The sequence below is a fragment of the Chiroxiphia lanceolata genome, chromosome 5 (genome assembly GCF_009829145.1).
Source record: "Chiroxiphia lanceolata isolate bChiLan1 chromosome 5, bChiLan1.pri, whole genome shotgun sequence".
NCBI classification, from domain to species: Eukaryota; Metazoa; Chordata; class Aves; order Passeriformes; family Pipridae; genus Chiroxiphia; species Chiroxiphia lanceolata.
Window position 1 is genome coordinate 34986150 of NC_045641.1, and position 15646 is coordinate 35001795.

Sequence of the window (15646 nt, forward strand, 5' to 3'; positions counted from 1 at the left end):
CTGAAGAGCTGCTAACTTTCTCCTTATTATAACCTACTCCTACTAGGTTGCTTGCCTATAAAATGAGAATAATATGCAATTCTTCTCCTCCACTTGGGTTCCTCTAGAAAGAATACGTTCACTAGCAACCATGATGAGCAAGATGGTAGATAAATGGGATCACCTCCAAAACACATACATATCTCATCAGAAATCAAACAATTCTCCGCAAGAGGAGGATTGACATGAAATACCAAACTGCACCAGATGTTCTAAAAAAATCCACAATTTTCTAAAAGTTTTTAACATCTTCATGTGTTGAAGAGGATGAAAAAGCAAGAAAAACATCTTGAGGGTACAACACCTTTATCTAACGACTGCCTGAATTTTATCCAAAATGGAAAATACTGCAATTGGCACTTGCGCACGGGAAGTCTTAGCAGTGGATGCAGAGACAACATCACTTTCTGCCACTTTTGTTTCAGTCAGAAAACCTGAATGGGAAAGTTGATATTGCCTGTTCCAGCAGTAAAGCTCAAATACTGTAGCTGCCTTTATCACTGTGCCTGGTTTGCAAACTGACACTGGATGGTAGCCCAGTGATGACAGTGTCTGTCTGGACACAGGCATGGCATCCAGTTCCTGCTGAACTCATGGTGTTGGGGCTATCCAGATCTCAGGAAAAAAGTAACTTATTGAAGACAGAAATATTCAAGAACTGTAAACTATTGAAAGTCACCAGAGTTCAACAATCACAAAACAGTCATTAAGGTGAAGAATATAAGAAGCTTTAATAAATTTTAGTTATTTTTTAAAATATTATTTTCCTTGTGCTTTCAAAGCCTGCCATATTCTCTACTCAGGTTATCAAGCCTTTGTTTTTTCCTAGGCTGCAACAAATATATTACCTTTAGTTTCAATGAAAGTTGAAATTTTACTGTACTGACATGACAAGATCTGTAATAGGTGGAAAACAACTCCCACAGACACACGTATCCAGTTAAACTGCAGATTAGCAACGCACACTCTGTAAAATGAAAAGTGGTGATCCTGCATTCCTCACCCTTAAGATCAATTAACATCTCTGCAACCTGAACTAGAGATATTCAATGTCCTTGTCACCACATTATAAAATCATTAACTCTTCTGCAACCCCAATCAAATCTATGAGACTGCTGCAAACAAGAACTATTTGTACCAATTTACAAAATGGAGAAAATCTTGACAAGAGTGATGTTGCTACTGACCACAGTGTTAAGAAACCACAGGCGTATCACTTCCCTTAGTGTTTTGTCTTATATATTTAATACAGCTTTAAAACCACCCAGGGTATGAAATTCAAAGGCATTTGTTACGAAGATTTTCGCAGCTGTGGGAGTTTCTGCACCATAACATCAAGTCGTGTTGGAGAATAATGCCCAAGTGAAGTTTTTCTTCTGACAGCATCCCAACCAGCATATCATATATTCAATATTAATTTTAACTAATCATTCTCAGATGTCAGTCAACAAAAAGGACATTTGCAACTCTGAGTTATATAAAAAACTTCATTGTTTTCCTTTTTAACCTTATTTGCTAGAGGCCAGGAGTCAAATACCTTAGCTTCACTTTCCAGGGATGACACAGGGAGGGAGAAGGGACAATTAATGGAAAGAAGGGAAAGATCATCACATTTAGAGGGCAAATTCAAAGAGGTTGACTGTCCTAAAACTGAGGAACCAGATGATTCCCACAAAAGAACTGTGGAATAATTAATAAATAGCATCACAGAAGAAAACAATAAATGAATTCACTGCAGATGCACTATGGCAGACTACTACCAACGTATCAATGCTCTTGTTAAACAATATATACCAGGCCTTGACAAAGGGTAGAAGAAAGTTATTTATGAGCCTCTGAGTGACTAAATGGAACATTTTAAGGTCAAGGCTAAACTCATGGGACCTTTCAGGTTAGTGGATGTTTGCTAGCAGAATTCTTCAAACACTACTTTTTGGGATCATTCTTTAATATTGTCATTGCATCAACACAGAAAATAAAATCTTTATGCCAACGAACTCTGCTGTGAATTATGTTGAGAGGAACAACAGAAGAAGAAGAACCACCAGTGAAAACAGAGGATCTTTCAGCAGATGGATGACAGACACAAGAAGTAACATAAATAAGACAAAATTTAACAAGAAACGTTCACAGCAATGCCCTCTAAACTTGTATGGGCAGATCGTGACAACCATGTTTCATGCAACCTGTGAGGTTCCAAAATCAGCTAGAAGAAACTCAAATCCTTCCAAGTGTTTTGCAAAGTAAAGACTCACTGCTGAAACCATTTTAGTGTGTGGGAAGAAGTGTTTGTTTTGGTCAGAGGTGACCAAATCAGGCTGGGTCCCAAAACTACACTCCCGCTCAAGACTAGGCTGAAACTCAAAGGTCTTGGCACAACACCCTAACTTCAATAAAAGGACATATGTCATTTTTGGGAGCATTCCAGGAAACTCTGCTACACAGCATTTCTGATGGTTAGCAAACAGTCATTGTAATAATACAGCAAGGGCCTTTTTCATACAAAGCATCGTTATAAGGAACAGGTTGAATGGCAGTGCTGTAATGCTGCTCAAGATAAATATGATGCTTTTTAAAGCGTTTTATGCAATAAGTACCAACTTGTCTGAGTGGGTTGGGTAGCAATTTCATCACCCATCATGTTCACACTGCAAAGTCTCACTGAAACGAGTACGATGCCTGGACTACTAATGTCAATATGTGCTTGTGTACCAAAATTATTACTTTAGTTATTCTAGCATTATATAGCACAGACTCTTCAGAAAGATGGGAGAGCTGGTGTCGCATATCAAAACAAGGTTATGCATTTAACTGAACGCAAATGGATGAAACATCCAATAAAAAATACATCTGATTTAAGAGCTGGGGCCTCTTTTTTTTACCCAGGGAGACTGAGACACAACTGTGCCTTCCCTTCATCCAGTTGTGTCCCAATATCACAGCTAATGTGGTCTTCTATGACAAAGCTTCAGAGGAATAAGGACAGTATACCTAACAGCAGGAGCTACAATATCCCAATATCCAGGCACAGCTGAGCTGAGGACAAACTGAAGTCACCTTTTTCCTGTGATTCCCAGAGGCCTATTTTGTTTTTAACTTTGTTTTCTTTCTGTTTGATCTTGTGGTTATTCTAATGCAGTTTCTGCATTTTTCCATTAATTCTGCCTCTGTACAATGCTCTAAGCAATATTACGAATGGGGGAAGAGAAAAGAGTAAGAAGCTCATAAAGTGATTGTCTCAGACAATCTTCAAACGTACTGGCTAATTGGATATATATCTCATAAATGACGACAGAGGAGGGATGCCTAACAATCTAGAGAGGAAACTAAATCTAAAAAAGCTCCAACTCCGTTCAGCTGAATGAACAATAGGTCTTTGATTTCATTAGCTCTGATATTCTGAAAATCATACCAATAAATGCAATCATTTTCTAAAGCACACATTCTTTTAAGTATACGACTGCAGAAGGAATGGCTATTAAAAGCTCTGCAATTACTCTAAATTTGCACTGTAAACAGTATAACACCAGACCATAATTAAATTAAATATGGACCATTTCATTGTCCCAATTACATGAAATTCAATTTGAAGACAGCATTTATAGTAGCACCAGCAGCATCTTTACAGATTTTGCACATTGCTTTAAGTAGCTACCACACCTATCCAACCAAAACACTGACATATAGAGCACATGGAAAGACCAGACAAAAGCACTTGAGGAACAGTTGTGTTTGAGATGGTAACCCTATAAAGACTACATGGCTCTAATCTCCTGGGCCATGTTTGGTTTAAGTAACTGTGAGAAGTGGCGAACTTCTTGTGCATCCAACTCCATAGGGCTGTGCACTATTTTGATCATTCAGTCTGAGTACCTGAACACTGTTGTAAACACCGCTTCAAAATCTGACACACATTTCATCCAGTCTGAAATACTTATGACCTCCACAGGCTGAAGTGTACACTATCCTTTTATTTTCTAAGTAGAGTAAAAGGAAAAACCTATTAGATATTTGGCTCAATCTTGGTGCCTTACATTAAGTTAAGAGTTAATAATTTATTAATCATCATTCAAGAAATCCGTATAACATTTGACAGTTTTTTGAGGGATTTTGCTTTCTTCTTTAAAAGACCTTCAAATAACAATCAGCTAGGGAAATATTTTCACATATGGGTTTGACATGTACTTTTGATTTACATATTAAAGAAGACAAAGTTGTGTGCTTTCACTAACGTATTTAATTTTCACATTTTTCAGTGCTAAACAGATTTAAAATACTTAGTTCTTTTATGGCATATTTTATGTCACCTTTCATGACTGCACTGCCCCCAAAAGAGGTCGTTTTCTTGCAAGAACTCCATCATAACAGCACAGATAATTTATATAATTTAAATACTATCAGCATGATAAATTTTCTTAAAAATGGAAAGAGAACAAAATTGCATCAACGAGAAAACCAGTAAACAACCAAGCACCCTACATGAGTTCACTTTGCACATAAGCAAGCATGGTGCACTGAGAGAAAGCCAGTAAGAAAAACTCTTGCTTCCTAACTTTCCACAGGATAGCAGTTCTCTGGTGCTGTAAGGCACAATCACATCTATCGCTTTATCTTAAAACAAATGTAAGGTTCTTATGATTTATTTCAGCAAGGGGGAAATGAAGCAAAAAGATACTGACAGTCACTCACATGCACAGAACAACAAAAAGAGTGCATCAAACTTTATCATCTCAACAAGGCACAGCTTCACTGCAAAGGTCCCAAACCGGGACCTTTGTTCTGCCAGAACAGCAGAAACCTTTTAAAAAGGCAATTTCTGTGCATTACTGGCTCTACTGCCACCACCTCATCCTCATAGCACTGCACAAGACCCCAGGCAGGGATTGAGCATGGCTTCCCCCCCTCCCACCTGTCCCTGTGGGCACCTCTGGGCACATCCCTTCTTCCAGAAAATCATGGCAGACCAGCAGCTCTGAAGCCTGAGAGGCACAGGGGACAAACACTAAGAAGCTGCAAGGTTCAGCACACAGTTCACAAATGGACTTCTGAGCAGGTGGTTTATTTTGATTTTGGGTTGAGCTGCTGCTGCTGCCATCACGTGAGTGCCAGCAAACAACCCCCCCCCATAACTCTCCATGAGCAGTCCTGGACCTGGAGCAAGGAACCAGCCCACTTGAGTCACTTGCTATGTAAAGACCAAGTCACAGCAGAGGCTCAGAAAATTGACTCTCCCTGAATACCAAACATTAATCATCAACTCCAACTTACAAATGAGTGCTTGCTGCCTCCGTAATGCTTTAAAAATATCCATGCAGCTTTCCAAAGGCACTCTACAAAGGCTACCCACCACCCTACCCACTTCTCAACACATAGTGTTTTAACAAAAGGTTTCCAGCAGTCAGACTGCACCTGAAACCTCACCAGAGTCTGCAGACAGACCCCGTTCACTTTGAGAGCTTCTGTGCCACTTTAGCTGCTTTGTATTGTTCAGCAGCAGCACAGCCAGATAAAGCCCTCACGGGAACTGACTTCTAATACATACATAGGGCTCAGGTTCTAGCAAAGGAGGGATATTGTTTGCATTTTTGGAGTTTAAACATCTTAAAAGCATAACATTTATCACAGCCAAAGGAAAATGAGGTTATGTGAAATACTTACTTCGAAAATGTTCTGAGGCATAATAGTAGACATCCTCATAGCCCTCATGATAATCCTCTTCTGGTCGGTACTTTTTGCCTTTTCTTCTTCTCGATCTTCTTATCTGCTTGACAAAGCCCAAGAAGCGCTCCATCTCCTTCCTCAGCAGCCCCAGCCAGCAGCCCCCTTTGCCCTCTGTTTCACAAAGAGCTGTCCAGCATGAATTAACCGCAAGCACCAAAGCAAAGCTGCAGCCTCCCACTAGCCGCTCCAGTACCATTAAACAACCCCTCCCTTATCTCAGCTCTCACTAGGAAGCATATTGTTTTCCCTTTAAAAGAGAAAGGGACAAACAGAGACACACTTTATCAAATCGACTGACTGGAATATTTCAACATGAAAATAAATAAAGGAGGAAAACATTGAAGAAAAAGGAGAATTTCAGGATTTCAAGACGTTATTAAACAACAGAGGACAAAGTTGAAGAGACCTGCCTGCCAGCAAGGGGAAACCCAGCACTGAGAGCTCCCTATCCTGTGTCTCCATCATTTGAAGAGGGGCTGGGAGGCGGAGATAGATGTTAGTCAATGGACTGAACCATATCTCAAAGTAAAATAGATTTCTACTTGCCAGTTACATACTGCCCTCATATTTACCCAGGCACAGGCTCAGCAGCCCATTTGATTTCATTTGTTTTAAGAAGAGGAAACATGCCAATTCATTTCTGGCATCACATACGCTGAATGAATAAATAGCAAAGTGGTTTAATCCGCGCACACAGCCCACTCACCGGCAAGTGTGTACTGAATGTGTTAATTGGAGCAGCAGGGAGAAAGCTCGGCAGCTGTTAAAAAATGACACATATACCCACTGGGCATTAGTGTATTCTAATCACTGCTAGATCTAAACATTAAAAGGCACTCCACAGACAGGTCTCCTATAGAGCTGGCCAGCTATATGGCAATAGGTAAACAAAGGAAGCAACATCACAAGCACACCACAACAATACTCATTAAAAATCTCAGCAGAGTTCTAAACAACTTTAAAATTAACATATAGCAGACTATCCTTTGCACAGGATGAGACAAGCAAAAAATCTGAAAAGGTGTTGGCTCTCTTCTCTTGTTGCATGTCTGAATCCCACATGTATTCCCTAAGATAAGGCTGGACTTTACTTCAAGATGAAGTTTCCCTGTGCTTCTGATGAAGATTCCCTGCTGCACAAAAACAGTGTCTGCTCAAATCCTATCAGGCTGACATCTGCCACGAGGATTTTATTGTACTCACGCTCCCACAAGCTAAGTGAGGTCTCTAGTCCAACAGGACCTCTCTTGTCTGCTGGCACAAGTCAGGAATCAATCAGTCACCTCAGTCAAACCACATGCTGACCATGGTCACCTGCACCCATGCTCCCAAGAGAAACCATTTTGCACCTATAGGCATGAGGAAGTAAGAAAGTCTTCCTGTAAAACAGATGTTACAAGTTCATCATCTGGAAAACGAAGAGCACGCAGAGGTGGGATTAGTTTCTGGTGATGCAGACATTTCAGTGAGTCATTATTTTGTAAAGAGTAAACGAGGTCAGTGTTTTTAAAAGCGTAAAAGAAGAAGTAAAGCAAAAGCCAGGATTTTAACTTAGCAATTCTGTTCCAAAAGAAGCATGCAGGGATTGATGAGTATTTAGCTGTAATTTTCTAGTTTTGAAATATGAAAGTTATTAGTAGAGGTCAGCTAGACCTGCTATCTGAGGGTCCTAAAACAAGCGCACACTGAAAGCTAGCACTGGAACTCTTCTGGGCTTGTTCCAGCTTCCCAGGTATTTTAAACAATATTGCACAACCCCACACCCATATAACCATAAAAGCTCAAAAAACCCTGAATGCTCCTACCAAACTCCCCACAGGAATACAGACTCCTTGACCTCACCAGCCCTGCTTTCCCGCTGTGAAAATGCAGCCACTGTCGCTAGCTGATGAACACCCCCAGGGCACCACCAGAACTATTTTTAGTGCAACTTCTATAAGGAGGTTGTGTTTTATTACAAATCTGTTTTTATCACACAGCTTTCAACTTTCAAATGGTAAAGACCTTAGAGGAATATTACAGGCATATTACCAAATATAAAAAAGCCAATAAAACCTCATCTATGGGCTTTAAGAAGTGATCACTGTATTTTTTGAAGGTTTCAATTTGAGTGTCCTTCTGTGCTCTGCCACCAAGCAGCAAAAACATTAGTGTCATGGAACATGAATACCAGTTAGCCTACAGCAGAGGTAGCACTCTCTCTTTTCAAAGAGGGAAATGTTGGTTTGATGCTGTATTTGCCGCTGTTTAGGACCCTCCCTGACAGATGCAAAAAGGTATTCATGTAGGTGTCAGAAACATTAAAGACAGAAGTCTTGCAGCCCTGAAGTTAATTCAAAATGACAAAGCTACTTTTTAAAAAGGAGAAAATGTAAACTTTCTTGCTTTTAAAATGTCCTCTAAAAGAGTTGAAAACTGGAATCAAGCAGACACACTTGGCTTTTATCAAGTAAATACGACCTTTTCCAGTGTCTCTATTGCTCAACATGCTGCTGTAGCAAAAGCTTCTGTGGGAGAGGTGGCTTCCGCAGTCCTCAGCACGCCCCAGGGAGACTTCAGTCCTTTTCATAACAAGACAAATACAGCAAATAAGCAGATAAAGGAGTAGCCAAATGATCTCAGTGAGCACATAAGCAGCAGATGCAGCACACTGACTGCCTGACCGCTTTCCAGAGAGAATCAATCTAAATTTGGGCAAATTTTGAGCTTTGGAAAGCATGGCATTACCTTGTGCAATGGACTTCCCTTTCTCTCTTGTGCTCATGAGATGCATCACACAGATATATGGCTGATGTAGTAAAGTAGAAAAAAAATGCACTAAATGGTATTATTGGCCAGTGCTCATGGTAATAGCCCCACCTATCCTGTGTGTAAAGTATGAAGGGGTTGAGGTGGAGCACCAGCTCTCTTTGGATAAGCAGAGGGGGTTTAAGCTCTGCTGCACTTCACTGGATCACACCAACTACTACTCTCTACAAAGGCCCGGCTCTATCTTGTACAATGAATATGCAGAAGCAGACCTCCAGCTTCTAACACACAAACTGACAGCCTTGCCACCATGTAAATCACATACCCATTTCCTTTTCCATGAATGCAAACAGCAGAGACAAATAATTTCAAAATTTTTACTTTTTTTTTTTTTTAAACATAGAACAAGTTGAGCTTTTGATAGGATTTTCTCTGCCCTAAAATATTCTCATATTCAGGACAATTTAAAGAGAAGGAAACACCTTAACTGAGGACATTGTTGTTATACATTATATGAGTCAGACTATTAAGTGTTTCACTATACTAGAAAGATTTCTGAACAAAAGTTGTTTCATATGCATTACACACTACCTCTACAGCTTTGCTGAAAGTACTGGAGATATTCATTAGCTACTCCTCATGCCATACCTGTAAATATTTTATCACAGTCCTACTTTCAAAGGCATACACAGAGAACTCAGTTTCATAAACACAGTTTACTGTAGTTAGAAAAAAAGAAAAAAACCCAGCTAAACTACTGATTTCCCCATTGCTCGTTGATTCACCTTTCTGCAGCTTCTTGTGACGAACAACTCATTCCTTCATGGAAATGAACACAGTTCTTGCTTGAAAAGGAATAAAGAAAAGCAGACACATATGGCAATTTCAGAAAGGTATATTGATTTCACAGGAGGAGCAGAGAAAGAAACAAACACTGGCTCTCAAATTTTTAAAATGCAAAACATCAGAGATGGCAATGAGTTTCATCCCTAATGACAAACAGAATAAGATAATTATGCCCAGAGGGAAAAAAATTAGGGTTATATCAACTGTCGGTTGATATTCTGAAACTCTCTCCAAACTAAAATTTGGAGAATCAATTTTCTGGTGTTATAATACCACAACAGAAAGTTGCAGTTAAATATGTCTCAAGCTCTTTGACTTGTCCTTTCTCCCCAGTCCAATCAAAGCAAGTGTTCTATTGCCATTTTCAAGGACACTCCTTAGAAGATGTAAGGATTGTCATGCTGTCTCCAGCATGACTTGCATCACAAAAATTTTGCCAAATGACACCAATTTGATAATACTTACATTCTCCATTTTGATAACTAATTCGTTTAAGTTAAGGAGAAGCTCCATCAAACTCGATCTGTCTCAGGACAGTGACTTACTGGAAAAGATTTCATAGCAGTAATAAACCACAAATAATTAAAGACACTGTCTTTTTCAAAAAGTTGAGCTGAAGCATAAATGCTTTTGCAGCCATGGATAATTTTCTAGAAGAGAGATGTCAGCATTTAAGCTTTAACTTGTCTTTATACCCATAGCAAAGATTAGGTCTCTCACCATGCAAAATATCTGCATTTAACATTTTATTTGCACAAAATTAGCTATGCAGTTATCAAGGTAAACTTTCACAAGTGACATACTTATTTTCTACAGCACTTTTTCCAGTATTTGGGGAAAGCAGTAGGAAAAATGATTTGGTATCCAAGGATAAGCCACTAAGGTAGTAAATATTTAACATGTATTTCCATTTGAGTGGGCTTGCAGAAATGATGCTTTGAAACTAAAGCCTGTGTCTGAAGCAAGCCTCCCTAATGTTTTGTATCACAAATACAGAATGGAACCTGCACCAAATATTAACAGTTCTGAGCAGGTATTCTGCATCCTGTTCATCAGCATGTTTCGGTATTTAAAAGAAAAACATTTTAGACAGACGAACCCTCCTATATCTGCCTCTGCTTCTCTGGGCAGCCCCTAAAAGTCTTCTTCCGGGGGAAGGAACACCCCTCACTGGGAGGCAACGAGAGAACACAACGGCAGCCACAGAGATCTACCTGCATCACGTTACTTGCGTGGGAAAAAACCCCACAAAACTATACATGCACAATACAAAAATTAAGATTAGTATGAACAGTTCTTGAAGGTTGGTCTAATAAAGGAAACAGTTCTTTTCACACCTTCCTCAGCCCCTAAGCATAAAGGTACAGCAAACCTCAAAAGGGAAGAACAGATGGTTTCTTCTCTGGTTCTCTTTCAACTAAGAGATGTCTTTGATAATCCGCCGTCATTGTTTTTGCAAACCAGCAATAATTAACAAAGGAGCCGTTCCCCTTATTTGTCTTACAGTATCATCTTGCCTGACCTTCTAGTTTTTCAAGAGATGTTTGTTCACATGCCATAATTGCTCCTGTTAAGGCTGCAATTTTCCATTCAAAATTTCCCCTAAATATCTTGGTGTAAAATGTGAGCCTATCAATTTGAAAATTATCAAATGCCTGTAATTTACAATCTATTAAGCACTATAAGAACTTATGTTCCATACATGAAGAAGCAGTTCTGTGTACACAGTCAATATTGTGTGTGAGGTGTAACTAGCAGCAGCCTACCATCCCCCAGAGGTGCCCCACCCGAAACCCCTCTGTCAGGCCAGCTTCTGAACACAAGTTCTGTTCTCTTCCAAAATACAACTGGGAAAACCATCGAAGGCATGGGACATACTAAATATTAGACTGCACATCTCTCCCATCTGACAATAGAAATAAATGCAGAATAACCAGCACACTATCTCTAGAATACTGCTGCATGAGAACTGGATGGTGATAAAATACTGGTTATCCACTACTGTTATTTTTAACATCTGATACTCTGATTTTAATGCATTACTATTGGTGTCACAAGTCATACATTCTTGTTATTCATTGCTCACACAGAATCACAGACCATTGTTTTCTTCTGCTCTCGAATTAAAGAATGCAAGACTGGAGAGTTGGAGTTCAGCTTTTGCGTCACCTAGTTGTAAATTAAATTAACTGGCAAATATTTCTTCTTTCTTCCTTTTTTTCTTTTTACAAGTGAACACATATTTTCAATACTTTAAGTTTCTGACTGTATTTTATCATATATGTTATTTTGTATTAACATTCCCAATGGTTTTGCTTTTTGCAACATTTTTTCACATAAAAATGTGCACGTAAATGTGAATGCCAACACAGAGGATGAGAACACAAAGGACAGAGGATGAGGCTACTTTCATTTAGAGAGAACTGGAGGGCTGCTTCTGTGTTCAATATAAGAATGCTGCCTCTCTCATGTATGGAAAATGCCGAGAAATCTTTGTAGCGCTGCTTTGAAAGGGTCACTTGTCAAGTTGAATTTCATGCAGAATGTATGCTTCAGGGGAAAAGACACTTTTTTCCCTCTTCAATTCAGCTAAAGCCATTTGCATACATTCTATTTTTTTCTTGTCTCTTTAGCCTATTTGGTTTTAAGTGACTAATTAGAATATAAAAATATGCATTAACAAATGCTAACTTTACCACCATCAAGGAAATACAGCTCAAGTAAAATTATGTACAAAAGAAGTTTGAATTTGCTTAATGTTTTGTGGCACCAATAATAATTCTGCAAGAAAAGCTAACCAGAGTACTACTCTAACCATATGTAAAACCCCTTCAGGGTTGAAGTAGTAGGCTGATATTTTAAAATACTAAAACTAGAACACAGTTCTTTGCTAAGTCTGAATTAAAGGTGTTTTCATCTTTCTAAAAGAATGTAGCAAATGGCTAGTGGGAACACTACCAAGATACTGCATACTGTGTCTGTTTTATGCACAAAGTATATCTCAAATCAACTACAAAATACACATAAAAAAGTATTTTGGGATATGGATATGGTTTTTACTACTCACTGAACTAAAACCCATTATATTTCCCTAACTTTCAATTCTTCAACAACTGCTCATTTCAATTCCAACCATTATTAAAGTGTACACAGAGCACTGGAGAGAATGAATAATTAATTAATGAAATTACAGCTCACCATAACGAAAATACCTACCAAATACATTAAATTAAGTTCTTACACAAAAGCATCAAAATATTTTCTCACTCTGTAGATCATAGACCTCAAGAGCTATAGTGCACCATCAAAGTTACAGTAGGTGGGATTTCACAGTTAATTGACAGTGGAAGACCCGTGTGAGATTTAAGGTAGATCACAGGAGAATCCATCACTAAACATCTCTTTCCATGTAAGAGTTCATGCAAGAAACTTTTTATTATGTGATGTTAAATGGATTTACTTTCTTTTACCTCATGAGATCAGCAAAAACGGTTGTGGATAAGGAGCCTGCTCATCCTCCCACAGATGCACCCTTATCCTTTCCCCATCCATGGCCACAGACTCACTGAGCAGTGAGCTCTACACACACACACACACACACTGCTATAGACTATCTCATCCTACTTCCACGGGCTTAAAGAGGTTTCATCATAAAACACAAAGGTCCAACATGATACAGAACACAAGAACGGAGCAACCTCCACATGCCATTTTATATAAATCCTCCTTTCTATCTTCTGTCTAATACCAATTCTCTGTATCAGTGATACTATACGAAAGATCTAGATTTAGAAACCCTCTGGTGCAGAGGAACATCTGTACTTCCCAGTAGCACCATGGTGGGTGTTTTACCTCTTCTCTTACCAATATTTAGTTGTAAAGAGCAGTGAAAACCTTGTTATGTTTCATTATTGAAAACATCCATCAGTCATATATTCTGCATTTCTCTGGTGAACAAATTATTTCAACAAGAAACTTCTGTAATTTGTTTAATAAACTGAAGGAGCAGTTAGAAGTAAACAATGGGCAACAATGGGAAAGAAATCTGAAGAGAAAAATATAAAAAATCTGAAGGTAACTAGAAAAGTAGAGCAATGGAGAAGCCCCTCTGGGAAAAAAATACAGGCATCCAGAAAGTGATTCGTATCCTGACCCCTGTATATTTTATCAGGGTCAAGTTACAATGGAAAATTAGAAAGATTTTATTGCAGGTGAGTTCTGACAAGAAGAAAGTTCTGCTTAACCATCAAGAGAAGACAACTACAGATAAATTCCTCATTATGATCACATGATTTTACAATAAAAGACTATGTAAATATATATGCAAATGAAACCATCCATCTGGAGTCCACTGCCCCAGAGGCACAGGCCAACATGATGGCAATGAAGAATCCAGTTTTTCAGATGCATTAACCCTTCTCCTCTCTCTCAATACCCTCTACATCCAGTTTTAAGTAATTCCTGTTGTCCTTGCAGAATCTGAAACTGCAAAGCATACAAAGTAAAAAGAACATGGACTTGAAGGGTAAAAGGACAGCTTCACATGTAACCTCACAGTAATGAGACGTAAGTACATGTCCACAGAACTGAAGGATCAAGGTTTCCATCCACAAGCTCTCAATAGCATGGCCCACTGAACATTAGTGTGGTACCTCATTTCTCTCACTCCAACAGCAGTCTGGGAAATGAGAGCTTCTGAGACCTCTTTATGTATGAGGTCTGACTTATCTTCTGTCCCCCATTCCAAGGGCACAGAGCAGGTTCTGCCATTCAGTTTGTAATTTCTTTCCTAGTTCAAGCCCACCTTCTTCCATCCAGGGGGAAAAAAACATCCAAAAAAAACCAAAACAAAAAAAAGAGAGAGAAGAGAAAAACTGCTTTATGCTACTGCTAAGAGGTTAACAAAGGAAATACAGACAAAGTAAATACACAGACTTCAAAACTGTCTGTTAGTCCTCCTCCTTGAGAGCAGCCTTGTACGTTAAGAGGCAAACCAAAGGGGAAAAAAAGGCATTACATCCCGGGCTTCTGAAACTCATTCTTTTCTGATATAAGGTTTGACATTTTCTGTTGTAAATTCATTCTTACAGTAACATTTTTGCCATATAAAATTGTGGGACTAAATATAAAGTAATCATTTGTTCAGTTTTGCACCTTTTACAAGGTAATAATACAGGGTACAACAAGTAATTCTGGTTTTGTTTGTAAAGGCTATGAGATCCTTGACCTCAGCATACATTTCAGAAGCAACAGGATAATTGAGGTTTGTTCTCTTTGATAGCTGGTGGTTCCCAAATGAAAGGTTACTTGGAACTTACATTCTGTGGCACTTAGCAGGACAAAATAGTCCTATTTTTCAAACTTCTCTTTGATGATGCTTTGTACTTCAGGATTTACTTCATTCCTCTCCTGTGGCCCTCTTCATCGATGGTAAATACAAATGCTTGTCAAGCTGTTCTCAGGAAGTCAACTCTAACGTGTCCACTTTAACACACTTTTTAACACACATTTTCATCCTCACACTCTCTGCCCTGTTCTCTTCAGTCAGATCCATATCCTCAGGCATTGTTTCTTTCTTGATCTATAGGTTATGATGCAGGAATCTGCTACTGAAACTCCTGGAGTTTTTGCACCCTATGATGTATTTGGACACCTCAGGAAAAATGTGAATATCAAGAAATACATAGCATTCCTCTTCATTGATTATAAAAGCCACAGAAAATTAATATACTGCTCAAAGACCAAGTTCCTTATGCCCTAATGCATATGTGAAGTGGCAGAGTTCATAATTAGTCACTTCAAGATTCAAGAGACCAAGATATTCAGAGGACTCAGTTTTCATCAATACTAATCAAATGATAAAAGAAAACATTAAGGGAATTTTACACCATACCAGATAAATTATTATCAGTCAGTGTGCAAAACCGACGCAGCCAACTTTACTATCCTAAAGGGTTTTGTAACTATTGCAGATATCTCAGGTGAGAAACTTCTTCACTCTTTTACATGCTCAGAATACATCTAGTTCTAAAAGGTGCAAATTCAGACAGATCTGTATTTTACAAACTAACTTGATAATTATTGGTATTTTGATTAGTCAACCATTAGTATTTTGCTCAGAAGCACTAAACCAACTCTGTAGACACACTCCTGCATTCTCCCTGATTTTATACCATATTGTGCAGAGTATCACATGGTATTGACTGACAATTAAAATTCTTTAATAAATTATTTTGGAATTTGCAATTTTTCTTTCTCCTTAAAAAAAAGAAAAAAAAGCAAAACAAAACAA

General features: G+C 38.6%; 1 protein-coding gene across 8 annotated transcripts in view; it reads right to left on the reverse strand.

Moving 5' to 3' along the window:
* Window positions 1-15646, reverse strand: part of GRIP1 (glutamate receptor interacting protein 1) — a 322759-nt gene that overhangs the window by 219736 nt on the left and 87377 nt on the right. For 4 of the 8 annotated variants that reach the window (XM_032687521.1, XM_032687520.1, XM_032687524.1 and 1 more), the window contains exon 1: window positions 5698-6213. The exons of 1 other annotated variant lie outside the window; for it this stretch is intronic. In XM_032687521.1, the coding sequence (XP_032543412.1) occupies window positions 5698-5956 (259 nt within the window). In that variant the 5' untranslated portion in view covers window positions 5957-6213. Of the gene's footprint in view, window positions 1-5697; window positions 6216-15646 lie in introns of those variants that run through there. 3 more of the 8 variants (XM_032687528.1, XM_032687526.1, XM_032687525.1) reach the window with 2 other exon arrangements.